This window comes from Telopea speciosissima, chromosome 11 (genome assembly GCF_018873765.1).
Source record: "Telopea speciosissima isolate NSW1024214 ecotype Mountain lineage chromosome 11, Tspe_v1, whole genome shotgun sequence".
NCBI lineage: Eukaryota > Viridiplantae > Streptophyta > Magnoliopsida > Proteales > Proteaceae > Telopea > Telopea speciosissima.
The window spans coordinates 13,048,722-13,069,459 of NC_057926.1; the positions used below are offsets into that span (position 1 = coordinate 13,048,722).

The window sequence follows — 20,738 nt, forward strand, 5'->3', positions numbered from 1 at the left end:
TGTTGTTGGTGTGCTTAGTTAGTTTATGCACTCTCCTCAAAATGCTCTTTGGGATGGAGCAGTTCGTATCTTGAGGTATCTCAAGGGTGCTCCTAGTAAAGTACTTATTTCTCGGCCTAACGGGCATGTGGAGTTAGTTGGGTTTCCAGATGCTGATTGGTCTGGTTCTGCTAGTGATCGGCGTTCCACTAGTGGAAATTGTATATTTGTTGGCAATAATCTAGTCACTTGGCAAAGTAAAAAACAAATGACTATTGCTAGGTCCAATGCTAAGGCCAAGTATAGGGCTATGGCACATACTGCTGTTGAGTTGATGTGGCTTCGGTCCCTACTTTTAGAGATGGGTTTCTCTGTTCTTCTGTCAATGGAGATGTACTGTGATAATCAAGCTGCTATATATATATAGCTAGTAATGCAGTGTTCCATGAGAGAACCAAACATATAGAAGTGAATTGCCATTTTGTTCATGATGTTGTTCTAAAGAAGCTGTTGGAATATGTAATCCAGAATACTGTGGGGGTATTCTGGTCCTTTTGGGGTAGTTTAATTCTTATGTTATTAGGTATTTACTGCTGTTCTTATAGAGTCAGTTAGTTAGGGGTATTACTGTCTATTCCAGTCCCTTTATAATGTTCTTCTCTATTATAAATAGAGGGGCTTGCCTATCAATGAAACTAAGCTATTCCATTCTCTCATTCTCTCTTTCTAACCCATGATTCTGCTAACATGGTATCAGAACTGGTCTGATCTAGGTTAGAGAACAAAGAAAAACCCTCCTCTTCAAATCGACTTCTCACTCCTTTGTCTCTTTCTCGGCTTCTCCTTCTTCTCATCCTTGTAAGGGGGCAGCAATAATGAGGTAATCAAAGCATCCAATGATTTAGTTGCTGCCCTCCTCCCATGCTACCTTTTTTTAATTAAAAATTCTGTTCAAAATCTGTTGGAACCATACCTGCGATATTGGAGCTTTCCAGAATTTTTTGGAGATCTGATTTCTATCATAGATGAGGGCTGATCCTCCATTGTTGGAGACTCCTATGCACCCTTTTCCAGCACCTTTCTACCCTATTCCACTGTCCTCTTTCCCCTTTTTTTCTTTCTCTAGCTTTCATTAACCATTCCAGCCCCCATACCCAATCGATCTCAACTAGTCAGGGTTTTTTTCAAAACCCTGACTCCAATCGATTTTTGGGTTTCTCCTTTCAGTTGCAGTTGATTTTTGGGGGGTGATTCTCTACTACTATAAGCCCCACTTGACCTAAGTTTGGACCATTTCTTATGGCTGGATTAGTTTTTACAGCAAGGCTTCCTTAACCTTCTAATTTGGTTACCTACTAAAAACCTTGACAAAATCCTGACTCCAATCGAATTTAATAAGGTTACAGGTTTTAGCTTTTGCTGATTTTTGGAGGGCTGATTACTTCCGTTATTAGGACCACTCGACCTTAATCTTGCACCTATCCAAGTTATCTAGAAGACCCCTACCTCAATCGATCTCTATCTTTCAGGGTTTTCCAAAACCCTGACATTAATCGATTTTTTGGGTTAGTGTTACTTGCTGCTTCTGGAGTTTTTTGAAGGTGTTTGTACCATCATGAGAGGAAATTTACTTCAATTATTCATGGCTTAAAGAAGTTCTTTCACACAAGATAGTTGCTGCCCTATTTTTTCAAACACCCTCTTGAATATCAAGTCTCAAAAGCTACAAGAGATTGGTTGTTCATATTGGAGATCCATTCAAGCAGTTGAGGACAACATTTATTACCTTAAATCATCACACTTTGACAAGTCATCATCAGTTTTTTGAAGCCCCCTATCCTCCAATCCATCTCAAGTTTCAGGGTTTTTTACAAAACCCTGACTATAATTGATCTAAGGGTTAGGGCAGTCCTCTCTTGCTTATTTTTTTAGGAGTGTTTTATCACCATCAAAGGAGTACTCGACCCAAGTTTCAGCATCATTCATGGAGTTTTTTTAACAAAACTCAGGTTTCATCCTTATGGTCACCTTCTACATCAATCAACCTATTTATTTTCTAGTTCCTATGTGGCTGGCTGCATCACTTACTATTGGATCTGCTGAGTTATTATCTTATACTTGCTGGTTCTATTGAGCTTTACTACATATCTTGCCGGTTCTAGTGATTGGCTTCTGTAAGCATGATTGGTTGACATGTTACTGCTTCCTTTATGAGGACTACTGCTGCCCTGTTCTTACAACTGAGTATCCTCCTATTGGAGATCGAATTTCTTTCATTGTTGAAGACTCGAATCTACTACCCTGGAGATTAGTTTATTTGGGATTACAACAGTGTGTTCCATAGTTATTGGTTGCAACTATAAACCTATTCAGTTGTGTGAAGCTTTTCTACAAGTTCAAATCCAGCTTACTTTGAGAGCTTGATCCTAGCATTGTTCACTAATTTAGATCTGATCTAAGTTTTTTTGAAGTTTATTACATCAATTCTGCCCAGATATCTTCGTCAGTTCTATTTAGCATGTGGGAGTTTACTGTAGAAAACCTAGGACCTGTAACCAGTAACTCTAGAGAGAAAAAAAGAGAGAAGAGAAGATGGAAATTGTAAAATACTTGAATTAATAAATTGATAGGTTAGCCCCTCTATTATAAATAGAGGGAAAATTACAAATAGACTAAACTAGGCGATGTAGGACTAAAACCCACATTGCCGACTGTACCTAATAACATAATAAATAAACTAACCCCAAAAGGACCAGAATACCCCCCACGGTATTCTGGATTACATATTCCAACACTAACATTCAAGCTGGATTATACAAATAAGTAAAGAAAGAAGATCCAGCTTGAACTAAAGAAAAAAGAACTCCAAATTATGCTGACACTCCCCCTCAAGTTGGCGTATACAAGGTACTAATGTCCAACTTGAACAAAATGGGAAAAAAAAAACTAAGTTGCAACAGAATCCAGTTTGACATATGAATGCAGCTTCCAAATAAACCTTCAAGAACTTGAAAAAATAGATTTTCAAAACTTGGACAGACATGATCAGCAAACCGGGACTGGAATGTCTTCCAAAAAAGGCAGCTTTCAACGATCTTCAATAGCTATTCAGTGATGAATCTCAGATTGTCATAGTGACATAGAATCTTGAAGTGAAATAACTAGAGCAGCAAGCAGCGAAAACAAACTGAATCAAGCAGCGGAAAAAATACTGTATTAACCCAACTGAAAGTCCTCAAATAGGCAACAATCAAATATCTTCAATACTCTTCAATACTTCAATCTCCCCCTTACGGCAGACTCAACCCAATAATGAAGGATACCCAATGGAAATGGTGGAGAAAACTGATCTTCTATGTTTTGCACCAATGTTCCTGCAAGTTCTACGTTTTGCAATGTCTGCAGGTGTATTGTACATAATCCCCCCCTCACGTGTAGTACACGTGGATATAATAGAGATGATATAAGAGATAGGGCAAAAACATAATATTCCAGAATTTTCCAAAGGTGCTATGGGTAAGTAAAAAGGAAGGAATGGCAAAATTGTAATTTACCAGAAGTTTCCAAATGTTATGGGTAAATACCAAATGTATGGGATATGAAGGGAATTAGAATTATTGAAAAGGAACGGTGTTGGTAAAAAGGATGGCATGGCTGTAATTTGGTGGAAATCCACTTTTAAATACAATCCAAGCCAAAGGGCAAACTGGTAATAAACCAGAATTTTCAAGCGTCAATTGGGTAGTCAAATAGGGGAATGGCAAAATTGCAAATAATATAAAGTGGAATAAGGGGTGGCAGTTCTGTAAATAACCAGAATTTTGCAAGGGGCCCTTGGTAAATAAGAAAGTAATGGGTCATGTAGGGAATTAGATTTATAGATGGGGGATATACTTCGAAGGAGCAAACTCTTAATGGCAAGATGTAAATAATCATAAAAAGGATGGACTATAATAAATGGTAGGGTACTAGGTAGTAGGCTAGTAGCATTAAATACCTAATAAGTTAAAACTTAAAAGGAAAAGATAAAGGTAACGTGAGGAAGGGGGAGTCGACAAGAGCTAACGTGATATGAGTATAGTGACATAAGATGGGGGTAATATGGGAAAATTAGGTTAAAATAAAATAAAAAAATCATAGAGAATGATGTTATCTCCTTCCTTACGACTCAACAGAACCAGCAAATCCAGTGGAATAGGAAACCTGAGATTTGAAGAATAGCAGCGGTCTCCCATCTCCACTGTGAACCAGAGGCGGAAACTTGAGAATCGACCATACCAATATCTCTTCTGAAGGCTCTGGTAGTTCAATTTGATAGCAAACAGGGAGATTTCTTCGCTACTCCAAATCAAAGTCGCATTCAGTAGAGACTAAAATCAAGGTCAGATTGCAGTATGTGGTTTCTCTAGCAGATCAACGCAATATATCGATGAACCAAGAACAAAGCATCAATTTCATGGCATTCAAAAGAACCAAGCAGGGATTTCCAGAAGCGGAGACTTGATCGATCTTCAAAAAAGAAGAACCAATGTGCAAAAAAACTCCAATCTACAATCTCCCAGTTGTTGGACAGAACTGATTCAAAAAATTGGGCAGAATCGATGCAGCCATCGACCAATCCTTCGATCCAGTAAATACTATAACCATAGCAGCGACAGCCAGAGGCGGAAAAGAGGTGGATTCGAAGAATCAGCAGCGGCAAAAGCATCGACTTGAGGTAGCAATCTTGGATTCAGCAGAACCAGAGCCCTATCAGTAAAATCGAAGGAAATAACAAGTAACCTGGAATGTCAGCAGCAAATTTATATTCCTCAACTATCGACTGCAAATTTGATCGGAACTAGTGAATAAAATCAGTAATCTTCGACTCAGAAGTAAACTCGAGCAACAGTTTATGATAACCATGGAAAATCCGAACATAGCAGCAACAGAAAATGATAGCAGATTCGAAGCTCCAAAAAACCCCAGAGTAGCAGCAGATGCAGACCAAGAATATTGGCATGCGGTGCTGAAACAACCAGAAGAAGAAACCAATATGAAACCCTAGTTCTCCTTTTTTTATGAACTAGGGTTTCTCTATAAATCGGAGAACCTTGAAACGACTCTCAAACCGGCAATCTTGGAGAGAATCAGTCACTAGTTGTCTAGCTTTGATACCATGTAGAAAACCTGGGACCTGTAACCAGTAACTCTAGAGAGAAGAAAAGAGAGAAGAGAAGATGGAAATTGTAAAATACTTGAATTAATAAATTGATAGGTAAGCCCCTCTATTTATAATAGAGGGAAAATTACAAATAGACTAAACTAGGCGATGTGGGACTAAAACCCACATTGCCGACTGTACCTAATAACATAATAAATAAACTAACCCCAAAAGGACCAGAATACCCCCCACGGTATTCTGGATTACATATTCCAACATTTACAAATTGGAGTTTTGCACACTGGTTCTTCCGTGTTTGAAGATTGATCAAGCCTTGAAGATTGGAGTCTTTCCTTACTTCAAATCAAATCTGTTTACTTATCAGATTTGACTATTGGAGTTTGGTGTCTCTCCCCTGCAGGAGTTTCCATCTAAGGAGTTTGTTTGATCGTTTGAAGCTGGTTGACGATTTATATGTTGCAATGTTTTTCTCCATATCCCACTGCTTTTTTTGCACTTCACCACCTCCCATACCATACCTTTGGCGTATACCCATAACCACTTTGGAAGTTTATGGTATTCTCTAAATTGCCATTTCTTCTTTTTCCATTTCCCTTAGCACCTTTTGGAATATTCTGGAATATTATATTTTTGCACTATTTCTTACATCATCTCCGTTATCTATCCACGTGTAATACTACACGTGAAGGGGGGATTATGTACAGTACACCTGCAACCATTGCAGAAAGCAAAACATGCAGGAACATTGGTGCAAAATATAGAAGATCAGTCTTCTCCACCATTGCTATTGGGTATCCTTCATTATTGGGTTGAGTTTGCCGTAAGGGGGAGATGAAGAGTATTGAAGATGTTTGGTTATTGCCTGCCTATTTGAGGATTTACAGTAACTTTACAGTGCCTATATGAGGATCTACAGTTGGGTTGATCATTACTGCTGCCAGATTCATTTGTTTCCGCTGCTTGCTGCCCTAGTTACTTATCTTCAAGATTATCAGTCAAAGATTCATCACTGGACAGCCGTAGAAGATTGGTGAAAGCTGCCTCTTTTGCTGATCAAGTCTGCCCAGGTTTTGAAGATCTGGTTTTTTCAAGTTCTTGAAGGTTTATTTGGGAGCTGCATTCATCTGTCAAGCTGGATTCTGCTGCAACTTAGTATCTTTCCATTTTGTTCAAGTTGGGCATTAGTACCTTATATGCGCCAACTTGAGGGGGAGTGTTAGCATTATTGTGGAGTTCCTTTTTTTTTTACTAGTTCAAACTGGATTTTCTTTCATCTCTTATTTGTATAATCCAGCTTGAGGGGGAGAGTTGGAATATGTAATCCAGAATACCGTGGAGGTATTCTGGTCCTTTTGGGATAGTTTAATTCTAATGTTATTAGGTATTTACTGCTGCTCTTATAGAGTCAGTTAGTTAGAGGTATTACTGTCTATTCCAGTCCCTTTGTAATGTTCCTCTCTATTATAAATAAAGGGGCTTGCCTATCAATGAAACTAAGCTATTCCATTTTCTCATTCTCTCTTTCTAACCTTTGATTCTGCTAACAGAAGCTGAAAGAGACTCCTTTTGTTACCTCCACAGATCAATTGGGGGACATGTTTACAAAAGCTTTGCTTGCCCCTAGTTTGTTTACTAGTTGTAACAAGCTACGCATGGATGATGTGTATGCTCCAGCTTGAGGGGGAGTGTTGAGATAATAGGGATATTTTAGTCAACCGAATATGTATTAGTATAAGTCGGTTTAGTAGGGGTATTTTTGGTACATCAACACTTAATTCTTTTTTTGTACGTAGGTCGGCTGGGCTAAGTGGAGGTTTGTCCATTATATTTGTTATAATTCTTCAGCCATAAAATATAAATAAGATTGTGGCCTGCGACCTGGTATTAGTTTTCCAAGATGGCTGGCTAGGTTTCCCACTTTCTAGCTTGTGTTTCTTCTCTTCTTCTTCTTCCTCTTGAGTCCGATTACAGGATTCTGGTTTCCTAACACCCTTGGCCATCGAAATCTTGACCAAGATTAGCCTGTTTATTGGGGCACATGGTGTGTTGCTTTTGGGCTGAAACTTCACACATGAGACATGGGACTTGCCGAACCACTTGGAGATTCTTCTCTAGGATTGCTCAGCAAGAGAAATCATTCCCAAGAAGGAGGAAAAGACTAGTTTGGGGGGGGGGGGGGGAGACTAGGGTCTTATGTTTCTTGACATGCAAAAATGATTGTGACATGCTGTAACATTGCTGGTTATCCCACCAATATCTAACTTCTAAATGCAGTTCATCCCAGTTGCTGGTCATCCCACCAATTTCTATCTGCAATAAATCTTGCTGGAGAATTAATAAGCATAACATTACTGTAACATTTTTATCGAGGAATGAAATGGTCCTATTCCCGTGGGAATAGAACCATTAGGTAACCAAATTGTGGTTTGTGTCTTATTGAGCATTTTTGGAGTTAAGTCGTAGTGACACTTACAATTATGGTTAGAACTTTCATTTTGCCATGCATAATTTATTTCTTCCTTGAATGCTTGTGATCTTATTGTTTTGATTCATTTTGCTACATGTTCCAACTACCTTTGCAGGATTTCTTTGAGGATGTAGGACCGCTTCTGAGTATGCAATTGGGAGGTCAAACATTGGAAGGCCTGTTCCAAGTGTTCAGCTCATACATCAACCTGCTTATAAAAGCATTACCAGGTTCGATGGAAGAAGAAGGAAACATGGAAGGTTCTGGAAATAAGATTGTTCGGATTGCTGAAACTGAAGCACAACAGATTGCTTTGCTGGCAAATGCATCGTTATTAGCAGATGAGCTGCTCCCACGTGCAGCCATGAAGCTTTCCCCACTGAACCAGGTTGGTGTCAAGGATGATCCCCGTAAAAGGGCTTCTGACAGACAAAACCGTCATCCTGAACAAAGAGAGTGGAAGAGGCGTCTTCAGCGGTCTGTTGATAGATTAAGAGATAGTTTCTGTCGACAGCATGCACTGGATCTTATTTTCACTGAAGATGGTGATACTCATCTTAGTGCAGACATGTACATAAATATGGATGGAAATGTGGATCCGCCAGAGTGGTTTCCATCTCCAATATTTCAGGTATTACAGGATTTTATTTTGGTTTTTTGCCTACTATGATCTACCATTTGCTTGTTGGGTATTTCATGTGTTTGAAGTCTTTGTCTCTTCCCTTTTCCTTTCTCCGGATAAGCCAAATGAAATACCTGTCTAAGTTAGAACATGGTCTCAATAACTGTTGGTTCATATTGGTGGAGTACATAGAAGGTTTTCATTTTTAGTTCCCTCTATACCATGGTTTGAGGAATCGGTATCGGAACAGCTGATTCGTATCAGTATTGGTGGAGACCGATACCGATTCCTGACCAATCCCATATCAGTGGATCGGTACGGACAAGGGTAAAAATGTAAAAAAAAAAAACTAAATTTGTGAAGAAAACAGGGACAAACCCGACCGATACCGATTACTAAAACCCTCTCTACCTTTACATTATTTGCAAGTGTGGTATTCAAATTCGCAATATCTGATCTGTGTGAAATTTTTAAGCCCCAAATTATGTCTTTGTGGAATTTGTGAATGATAACTTATGTCCTTGGACATTAGCCCACCTTTATTTATAATAACCATAGTTGTCACGTCGTCACGGCGATCCAAGTCGGTGGAGGGGTGTCATGTCATGTCGATACATCGACATGGCGGGCGGCGATCATGTTTTATTTTTTATTTTCTCTATTTTTAATGCCATTTAAAATACTATAATATATACCCTATAACATCAAAAATTAACATGAAAGTGTACTACTAATCTACTATGGTTTAATTCATGAAAGTGTAATATCCATTAATGTATATGAAATCATGGATTATCTAATAATTGATAGCAATAGTCTTGCAGATAATAAAGTTGAAAAATCATGAGAGTTGAGATATGATTCATATGAAAGTGACTTCAAAAGTAACAAAACAAAAAAACAATTACAAGAACGTAATTTATATTGAGTGAATAAAGCTAATAAACAACCCATCTAAATAAAATTAAAAAAAATTGCTGATGTGAATATGTGATAGTGTATTAGTCAATAGTGTATTAGTGTTTTCTGTTTGATGTTTTTTTAATTTTTTTTATGTTAAGGAAAAAGCATTAAAATAAAACATGGTTAAAAAAATTTATTGTTAAAAAATTAAGTTTTATAATTTGAAACAACCATGTCACCCGATATGGCCATATGTCGTGGTATGGCGTCCATGGTGCCGCCATGGGCGCCGACATGGAGGCCATATCGGTCGATATTCTTACATCATCCATATGGGTGGTCGATATGCCCACTTCTCCAGCGATATGACGCCATGGCAGCACCCTGGCGTCGATATGGCGACGCCATGACAACAATGATAATAACAAAGAGAGCATTCTAGATTAGGTACAAGGACAGAAGTACCCTCAAAGACTAAAACACCCTTGAACCCATATTACAACACTTCCCCTCAAGTTGGTACATAAATATCAAACATGCCCAACTTGCTAACAATAGGAACAAAACTTTTTCTACTAAGCCCCTTTAGTGCAAACATCAGCTAAATGGGCATTAGATTGAACAAATGGAACACAAATTACTCGTTGTTCCAGCTTCTTCTTGAAGTGACGATCAATCTCGACATGCATAGTGCGATCATGTTGAACTGGATTGTGTGCAATTCTGATTGCTAATTTGCTGATTTGCTATCATAGTATAGGCGCATAGGTAGGTTGACTGAGATACATAAATCTTGAAGAAGACCCTGGAGCCAAAGAAGTTCACATATGCCATGGGCCATAACCCAAAACTCAACTTCTGCACTGGACCGAGCAACCATAGTTATCAAGGCGGCAAAGCGACCACGGCGTTTGAGGGCCTTCCTAAACGCTTTGGCGATAGGGCGGCCGCAAGGCATTCTAGTGTTCTTTTTTTATGTATAACCATTTTATTTGGCACAAATAGCATATTAAAAACATAGTTTGCGAACTCACGAGATCTCGGCGAGTTTCTCGGTTTTTTTAGAAATCGAGACGAGATGGGATACGATACAAAATAATACAAGATCTCGGCGAGGTCTCGGATCTCGGGTCCAGATCTTAGGTTGACCCATGGAAATGACCCATCTACTACGTATTTACTTTCCTAACTCAACAGAACTTGACATATCTCAGCGAGATCTCGGATCTCGGGTTGACCCATGGAAATGACCCATCTACTATGTATTTACTTATCTAACTCGACAGAACTCTTATATGCGTGTTGTGGAGCATTATATGCAACATTACAGCAAACCTGTGTCATGGACTCATGGGAAGACTATGTGACACTAGCGGGGACTAAATACTTGATTCAAAGTCATTTTATGTGATGATAGTTGTAACACTGTTAAACAGTTTGATGTATCACTTTAATATTTCTAGTTCTTATTTAAGTTGTTTAGCTATTAATTGAATGTTTTGCTTGCTTTCTATTACTAAATTATGTGTAGAGTAGGTTATTTTAGTACGTTATCGCCTACCAACCTATGGTCCAAATTGAAACTCATATTTGGAATTTGTTTTTGCAAAATCTGATAATGCTATTTTGTTTAAATGGCCTAAAATAAGTTGAATACCAAGTTTCAGACCCAAACTAAGTCTAAAACCCACTGAGTTGAGGCTTCGAGTCAGAAAAAAAAATGCTCCAACTCGGTGAGATCTCGACTCGACTTGATTTTTCCAAGGGCCGAGTTGGTACCGAGACCCGAGTTTTACCTTGATTAAAAATTATATAATTCTACTTCTTTGCTGAATAAATATTAAAGAGCCAAACCACTGTAAGATATTCATCAAAGAAACAAATTAACAAACTAAGTTCATCATATTATCATAGCAATATAGCATATAAATATGAAACAATATTATAAATTATTAAATATAAATAATAAAGGGTTGGTAAATTATTATACTTATCTCTATGATGCCAAAATGAGTGCCTAGGCCCTAAGGTCATCCACTATATTTCTACTCATGTGACCCTGTCAGTCAATAGACTCGATACTCAATACATAAATAAAGTGTAAGAACTAAGAACTAAGAAGAAGTTAAGAACCAAGAATTAAAAAATATCTAAAGTAAGAATCGATAAGCCAAATTTAATGGAAAAGAAATAACCTGGATCATTCAAAAAATCATCAATAAAAGAAAACATAAAATAACCTAAAATAGTAAAATGCCAAAATTTAATAATCATTAAAGCTTAAACATTCAAATACTTAAAGTGAAGAAAAGTCTAAAAAAAAAAACATCCAAATTCCAATACAAAGTGTTCAATAAGTACTTCAAATTTCAATCCCAATTAAGTATATTTAAATCTTCTTCTTCCTCCTGATGCTCGCCCGCAACATCACTTTCTATACCATAATCATCCTCAACATTTTCATCATCATGCACATCCTGTTCCTCCAACTCCTACTCCAGTTCTTCGTCTGAAGACTCAGCCCTCCCCCGACCACGTCGTGAATAAGAGACAATGGCTGAAACCGCTCCACTAGTTGATGGTCCAGACCTCTTTGCTCTTTTGGCGCCATGAAACGATGAAGATGCCCCAGCTACTGTTGATACAGTTCTCCAAGTGAGATCATCCCCAGGATGAACTAATTCATCATCTGATGCGCCAGTCATCCATTCACTACTCCAATCTAGCTCATCAAGCACCAGTGGATTATAATTTCTGCATTATTTTTTTATTTCTTGGAACCTTACTTGAAGACGGCGGTTATACTGGATGTAGACATGATCATTTAAACGTTGATGCTCTAACCTGTTTATCTTCTTGGTGTGAATTTGAAGAACAATTAACAATATGAAAATATCACTTTTTATTCTTTAAGTCATTCTTTTATAAAACCACACAAAAAATAAAAAATAAAAAATAAAATTAACTTAGTACTGAAGTACTCACAAACTCAAATATGCTTCAATTGCGCTCACAACCAGAAGATGAGCAACAAAGACCAAGTAAGCACCTTGCAAGCTTTGTAAGCTCAGGTGTAGTCTGTGTAGAGCTTCCTTGTTTTTCCCACCAAACGACTATAAATATATATAAGAAAAAATATAGATTTAAAATCAACATACAAAGTACAAAGTACAAACAAGTGAAACAACTAAACAATATAAATTAAAAAGAAAAATACTTACTAGGATTCAACTTGTCCTTTTGTCTAATCGCCATCTCCTTTCCAAAAGTTCCACTACTTCCAGTATAAGCAGCAGACTGTTCACTGATCTTGTCTTGCAAGGTTGTATCAGGCACCATGATGTAGTCCTAGGTAGGAGTAAATACCACTAGGAGCCAGGGTAACGGGGTCACACACAAAGGCTGGCCGATTGGGACAGCTTAGGCTAATTAGGGCAGAACTAGGGTTAGGACTAGGAATTGGAGCTAGGGTTTTATTTAGTAATGAGGTGCAGGTCGAAAGGAAGCTAATGATATAGGTTTTAACTAGGTTTAAACAGAAAATTAAAATTCTGAAATTCTAGGGTTTGGGTTTCAGGTTTTAGGTCTTAGAATCTAGGTTGAAAACTAGGGTTTAGGAAGGGATTTTAGGGCTGGACTTCAGGTCGAGTTTCACTGGCAGTGGGGGGAAGGTTCGTCCAAATTATTGGTCAATTCTGGTGGTTAAAATAGCCTGGACAGAATTGAGGCTATCTTAGGTTTTTTTTGGGTTTTATATGAGTGAGGGGACTAGGGTTTAGCTATTGGAATGGGGACAGAATGGGGATCGAATGATGGAGATGGGCTGCTGGAACTATGGTGTAAAAGTGGGATAGATCTGATGGTGGAAAGGGGCTGGACAGGATAATTAGGGTTTAAAACAATTAAGGTGTAAGGGGGATTAGGGTTAGGTTGGAAGGTTAGAAGGAGGGGGAATACTAAAACAGTAAAATAACTTACTGAATTGCAGGTTCTTCAATGACAGCTTGGAGAAACTTGATTGAAGAAGAAGAAGGACCTCCCGAACTACAAGATGCAAGGAGTCGCCGGAGTCCACCAGCCCTCATCCTTGATATGACTCACAAGGGAACCTTGATATTACTCACAAGGCAATTCTCAGAAAAGAGAAGCAGCAGCAGTCATGGCCAGCAGCAAAATCGATTTTTTTAAAAACATATTAGGTGGGGGAGCCTCTCCCACGATTTCTTATTAAATAAGAGGCCAAAGACCTTATTCCTAAATCTATTACAAATCAAATCTCTCACTTAAATCGTGGAGAGGTGGACCAATTTAAAAATAACTTAAAAACTTAAAAGAAAAAGACTTATCTACCCCTAATGACTTAAGACCATAGTTCGAAAACTCGTTTCGTTTCGGTATTTCGGTCGAAATTTTGCATTTTTCTGGTATGTTTCGATAGGTCATTTCGGTGGGTTTTAGGCCAAGTTAAGGCCTTAAACTTTATGGAAACCCTATTTTAGGCTATATAAACACATTTAAATGTTCAAATTGCAAAAATAGACACCCAAAGTGGTGTTTTGGACCATTGATTGGCAATGTATGGTCGAACCCTAATGTATAACTTAGTTAATCACACATACACATTGTTTAAGACTTTAAGTTCTAGGGGACATAATTAATTAATGATTAATAAGCAATTTAAACAAGTAAATTGACTTGGAAGTTGGAAACATAAAGTGAATGACTCATAAGTCATAACTTCAGTCATAATATTTAGAACATTAAGCCAATAACAAGTTAACAACTTAAGAAGTTTGAATCCTGTGTTCTCCAAGTGGTTCCGGTGTAGATTTGAAGGTCGGTACACAAATCAGCAAAAAGAGTTTGAAAAATGAAGAAAACAGAAGAAACAAACCACAAAACAGTAGCCTTGTTAGTCTCGGTCGAAATTTCGATCGAGACTAATGAGTTTCTGCCTTTTGTACTGGGTGTTTTGAAAAGAAAATCTCGATATCTCGCGAGATCTGTACCAATATCTCGAGATATCACGAGATAATCGAAATCTCGACTGAGATTTGGTATTTTTTTTATTCGAGGTACCATTTCGTTTCGCCCTGGTCGAGATTTTCGAAATATTCGAAATCTCGACCGAGATTTCGCGAGATTTAGTACTATGCTTAAGATAACTTAAAACAACTTAAATAAAAGAAGATTCCCTACTAGCCAATAGGATCACTTCACTTAAATTAGACCAATTGAGCCAATTGGATGTAACCAATTTAAACCGGTTCAATTAAAAACACAAAATAAAAACTAAATATAGAACTAAAATAAACTAAACTAAGGCTCCTACTAAAACCCTAGGCTTAGGGTGGCTTTTTCAATTCGAGGAGGCTAGGATCTGCATCACACCATCCTTGCAAGAATATCATTAAAGGCATCATTTGCTTTATGCATCAAGGAGTTGGCTAAAGATTCATCTGATTCCATCTCAATTGCATTAAAGAACTTGCTTGGATTGAGGAGAAATGTAGCCAAATATATTGGTCGCTCCATCTGACTTGTCCAATGCCTATCAATAATCTTTATAATCTTCTTCCATTCTCTTTCTCTGTCCTTAAAATTTGATTTTATATTTTTCTTTGCCTCTTCCATTGCAATATATACTTCAGGCAATAATGGAAGAGGCAAAGAAGAATATCAAGATAACAAAAATGCGGCCACATTAAGTAATTGCTCCCATCTAATTTAATGGAGCTAAGAGGGAACGAAGGAAAGTCACGCTGACTAATTCCTTCGTGCCCAGTAGATGCGGTGGATATATCAAACTCCATGGTTGTTGGTCAAATCAGGTTCACAAAAGAATCATCAACACTACACAAAGGATCTCAGAGAATCATCAACCAATCTTGGTCAAATGAGGGATTTAGATCATTGCACGGTGAAAGGCCCATGGTGGGAGATAAGTTTCCACCAAGGGTAAAGAGAGAGGAGCAACGACAAGCGGTGGAACCTTCAAAGGAGGGCGGTGCTAAAACCGAGAGCAGGAGAGAGAGGTGACGACGGAGATGATAGGGGTGGTGGCTGGCGGTGCTAAAACCGAGAGAAGGAGCGAGAGACGGCAGCGGGAGACAGTGGTGGTGGGGCTTGCAGCGCAAAAAACGGAGAGAGATGTTCTAGGGTTTCGTGGAGGGCATTAGGGTTAGGATCCCGATGTGGATCTTAGCTCTGATAATATATGGAATTTGGGAAGAATGACATGTCCTTAGACATAGTCCACCCTTATTTATAATAACAAAGAGAACATTCTAGATTAGGTACAAGGACAGAAATACCCTCAAAGACTAAAACACCCTTGAACCCATATTGCAGCAGTCTCTTATATAGTGATTTGGATTAAGATGTCATTCTCTTTTAGAAACACTGGTTCATTGAACTACTTCTCAGGGTATTCTATGATTATCTTAATCCTATCTACTTAATAAATCTCAGCAATATTGGGTAACTTCAACTGGGCAAGAAAAAAGATAGAGTCTTGTTGGTGCCAAATAATTTAACATTCTTACTATATAGAATTTTCAAAAAAAAATCGTGAGGAAGAAAGGGGGTAGAAGCTAAAGAAGGAAAAAGAAACTGCTTCCTACTGGTCTGCTTACCGAGAGTTCAAGCGTTCGAGTGCTCACTTTGCAGTTTTGCATGAAAGAACCAAAGAAACCCCATTGAGGTTGTTCAGAATTGAAGAATAAAAAATCACTGGCTCTGCTTTCTCTTACCAAAACTTTGCCAGAAGTGCAGGTGTTCTTAGAAGCTCTCTTGTTTCCGCAACATCATCTGATTAGTATGGCCAAGGCCACCAGACTGCCAATGGCACATGAGCTTTGTTAAACTTATGGGTGTGCAATGGGATCCTAAAAGAAGGATAATAGCTAGCAAAAGTATCTTCAGCAGAATGCAAATGAAGGTGGTTGACTGACCCCGTCTATCTTTTGGATAAAGGCAGCTAATGAGGTTATTAAACCACCAAAATATTATGAAGCAATGCAATTCCTAAAGCAGGCAGGAGTCCTAGAATCCTTAAATTAGCCTGCAGATGGATCCACCAAATTTACAAGTAGAAAACAGCACTTAAACACCAAACAACATATATATATATATATATATTTTTTAAATCCCCATAAGCATTTCTCTCTCAACAGACCAGAAATGAATAAAAGGTTTGTGAAAAATTCCAGGTCAGATCCGAGCCAAACTTTAAAGAATTATTACTTACCCAAGGACCTTCTGAAAATTAATGGTATCCAGCCAAAATGGTTCACTGGTAAATTATGAAAATTGCCTCAATTCACTGATAATGAACAGTAACATTATAGTATGAAAGTGAATATTAATCAACCAACTCACAACCAATCAACAAGGTCTTGTACCTTTTGAATTGTCTTTGATAGAGAATTTAACTATCAAAATTTCAGATCTAATAGAGTTTTTCTGATATGATATGTACGGTATAGTATCCAGAAATTAACTTCCACAACTATGTGAAGGTGTTGTCGCTTAGGAGACGCCTAGGCATTTAGGCGCCTTGGTTACCTTGGTCGCCTTGTTGGAGTTGCCTTGTGTCCAGGCCCCTTCAATGCCTTGGGTCGCTACCGTGACAACTATGTAAACAACCCATATATGATCCAACAGCCTTAAAACAATTCTTATGATTGAAATCCTAAATAGAATTTGTAGGTATCAACTGGAGATCATAAATGAAAGATCAAACCTGGGAACCCCGCATAATTAATTCCAAGTAGTAGCAACAGACCACAGCAACAATAGAAAGGCTTCTACTCAAAATCGATGTATTCAAAAGCCAAAACATGTCTTTACAGTATCTACCACTGTATATTCTTAAGGACCCAAAGCACCCTCATTAAACTCAAAATAGAAACAACCAATTCCTACTCTTCTTTGGCAACTCATATCTCCCTAATGTAATACTGTCTTAATCTTACTAAACCCATTAGAGGCCCATTTGAGAAGTGGCAATTACAACTTAATGCTCATAACTAAAGCCCATATCCGAAACTTCTAATAACTAATAAAAACAACTGGAATAACATATTCTAATAACTAATAACAATATTAGACTAATAGCTATTCATCCTTCTTGGTTGAATAGATCCCAAGTCACCAATGCCCCTCTTATGTGGAGACATACTTGTCATGGCGTCTAGGCAATCCAAGGCGTTGGAAGGGCCTGGACGCAATGTGACACCAACAATGCAACCAAGGCGACTGGATGCCTAGGCGATGCCTTGACAACTATGTGTAGAGGCATGAATGAAGCTACTTTGGAACAGGGGTGTAAAACAAGCGAATTCGGAGTAGATACACCAATATCTGAATCCATACTGATTATCATATTTGCTATCTGCATTTCATCCGATATCCAACTGATTTTTCATTTGAGCATATTCACATCCGCCAAGAATTAGTGTATCTGATTTTGAATCCAATAATGTTTGGATTTAATATTTTATTGAAAGTACAATAAAATTAATATATAGTTGTTTTTCTTCGTTAAAAATATAAATACGAGTCTGTATTCGATTATCATTCAGATACCTTCTGAATTCGCATTCGGAATTCTATTATGCAGATAATGGGCCAGCCTAGTATGGGATAGGTTAAAGGGCTTGATTTAACGCGTTCCATCAGCTTCGGAGCTTTTGGCGTATCAGTCAAGTACCTAACATTTGGTATCAGAGCTGGACACCACGTCCCGGGTTCAAGTCACGGAAAGGACTACTTAGGAGAGGGCTACTTGGAGTAGAGTGAAAGCCGTCAAGAAAGGGCCACCTGCCGCCAAGCAAAAACCCTGGAGCAGAGTGGAGCCCCTTGGAAAGGGTTACCTTCCGCCAAAGTGAAAGCTGCCCTGAGTGAGAGCCACCTAGGACGACGGCTGCAGTAGCGTGGTGGTCTGTTATGTGCCTAATGGGGCCCACTCTAGTGTATGGGCACTAGATTGGGCCAGCCTAGTATGGGATAGGCTAAAGGGCTTGATTTAACGCGTTCTATCAGCTTCGGAGCTTGTAAATATCTGAATAATAGTATCCAAATTAATCGTAAACTTTTAAGGAGATTGGAACTCATCTGGAATATTGGAGTTATAATTTTTTTTTATTATTATTTTTTTTTGGGTTGGGAGGAAGGGAAGGAATATTTCAGTGAAATCTTTTTCCATGCTTTTACGGATGTTTGTGATCCCCACTAATGAGTAGTGGTATTTCTTGAGAGGAACCAATGCCATTATTTCAATTTCCCAGTTAGTGGGTTTGCATATAAATCCATAACATGCTCTCAGCCCCATCCAAAACTCTTGTTCGGTAAATTATTCTAGCATCCTGTAATCCTATACTAAAATTGGTTGAGTTTGGTTACGATAAGGCTTATTTGTGTTGTTCAATTGTTTTTTAGTTCCTTGATACTTTTGCTTCTGATCTATTTCTACCAACTGGGTTTGCTTCTCATGCTTTCTTTTGGAGTTCTTATTGAAGAAATGTCATGTCACATTTAGGAACTTTTTTTAAAGCTCAACATTATGGCAAGCATAGCAGCAGATATGTTTGTTGGCCGGGAAAGGTTTGCAACACTTTTGTTGATGAGACTCACAGAGACTGTCATCTTATGGCTTTCAGATGACCAAAGCTTTTGGGATGATATTGAGGAAGGGCCAAGGCCTTTGGGTCCTCTTGGCCTCCAACAGGTATGAATTTGATGTCCTTCACTTTCTTTGGTTTTACAGTAGTGAGTAAAACTACTCTTTGACTTTTGGTGGATTTTTGTGCAGTTCTATCTTGATATGAAGTTTGTCATTTACTTTTCATCGCAAGGGCGTTACTTATCTCGTCATTTGAATCAAGTTATTAATGATATCATATCTAGAGCCATGTCGGCTTTTGCTACAACTGGAATGGATCCTAACAGGTGGGCTATTGTCTAGTATGTTTTTGGCACATACGACATAACAAATGTTGTTGTCTTTACTTGGTTGATTTGTCTTGTTAGTTGTATGAGTTGTATCATTGGTGGTTACTCTTTGCTTTGGTCCTAATTGAAGCGTAAAGCATAGACTTATCTGAAGTAATGTAAACTAAAAGTGGTATTATTTTCATTGGGAATATCTAATGCCATCCTTTTTCTACTCTAATTGCTCTTATTGCTTGTAGATATTCTGTCTGAAGTTCATGGATTTGAAACTAGTTCCTGTGATACCTTGGTTCACTATATGTTTGGCCTTCAAAAAAAATATCCTGCAAAATTGTCTGTATTTAGAAACTACTTTCTCTTCTTAGTGCTCAAACTCATCATTCATTTCCTACAATCATTCCGTTTGATTTCCCTCTTTTGGACTGATGTCTTTGGGTTCACTGTCCTGGCATCTAACTCTAAATAAGTACCAAACTGCTGTCTTAGAACATGTTAGTGGCAGGACAGGATGGGTTTTTGGTGCTGTTTCCTTCTTGATTTAGCTCTGTGGTCTCACTTTGTAAACCTATTGAGGTTGCCTTGTTTTGCTGAATGAGGTTATTTTTCTTTTCGACTTTGCCCACGGTTAATTCTATTGGCTTATTCTTTCTTCTGATAGACTACATTGTTTGCAAAGTTTTTGGTGTTACATTATTGTTGCTTTAATTTGAACTTACATGAAGTCAATGTTTACTTCAGCCACTTGAATATTTGGTTTTCTAGAAACTGAAAATCTATATTTTCTGTCAGTGTACTGCCCGAAGATAATTGGTTTATAGACATCTGTCAAGAAGCTGTAGAAAGGCTGACGGGAAAATCAAAAGCTATCAATGGAGATCGAGATCCTAACAGCCCCACTGCTTCTATCTCAGCACAATCAGTTTCATCTGTTAGGTCTCATGGGAGTTCATAGTGTGCTGTCTTCACCCTTGTATAATAGAGAGCAAAGCAAAACCAGTAGGAGATTCTAATGGGCCGCCTGGCTGTAGTGATCAGCCAGCACGTACTCACATACTGTCTGCTACTCCTTGGGTTTCGGTGCTCAAATTCTTGTATACATGGTAAGCATTTTATTCTTTTTCTCCCTTTTTCATATTTCCATTTTTCTCAATGTTTTTGCAAGGATCTTCATTTCGTTAGAGACTGATTTGGTTGTAAGTTGAGAATTATTTCTTCAGTTTTGGGGAGTGTTTAAGTTTGTAAATATCACTGAAGCAGTTGCTCAGTCCTGACCCCAGATTGTACCATTATTTCACTAATTATATGAGGTACTCCATTGTTCATTTAACAAAAACCACTTCAAGATTGGAAATATCTCGTTTGAATCTATTCTTTTTTTAAAGATATTACTGATAATGAATGATAACGTATAAGGCATAAGATACAAGAAGAAGAAATATGGTCAACGCCAAAATACACTCACTTGGGACTAATTATGAGCCCCCTCCCTAGCTAACTCATCACAAACGAATCAGCAGGTTGCATACTCCAAGAGGAGAAATCCCTACAGGAAAAAATACCTTCTTAGCTATCCGATCATTGATGCTCTACAAGCAATTGGAAATTTAATTATTAATCTGGTAGGGCGTGGATGCTAATAATCATCTAGA

At 38.1% G+C, this 20,738-nt stretch overlaps 1 protein-coding gene across 1 annotated transcript in view; it reads left to right on the forward strand.

Annotated features, from left to right (window-relative positions):
• The window catches only part of LOC122646114 (exocyst complex component EXO84B-like), a 91,131-nt gene extending 70,704 nt beyond the window's left edge, over positions 1-20,427 (forward strand). Inside the window, exons 4-7 of the mRNA XM_043839599.1 lie at positions 7,726-8,241; positions 18,677-18,865; positions 18,950-19,086; positions 19,879-20,427. Of these exons, the coding sequence (XP_043695534.1) occupies positions 7,726-8,241; positions 18,677-18,865; positions 18,950-19,086; positions 19,879-20,041 (1,005 nt within the window). The 3' untranslated portion in view covers positions 20,042-20,427. The remainder of the gene's footprint in view (positions 1-7,725; positions 8,242-18,676; positions 18,866-18,949; positions 19,087-19,878) is intronic.
• The last annotated feature ends 311 nt before the right edge of the window (positions 20,428-20,738 follow it).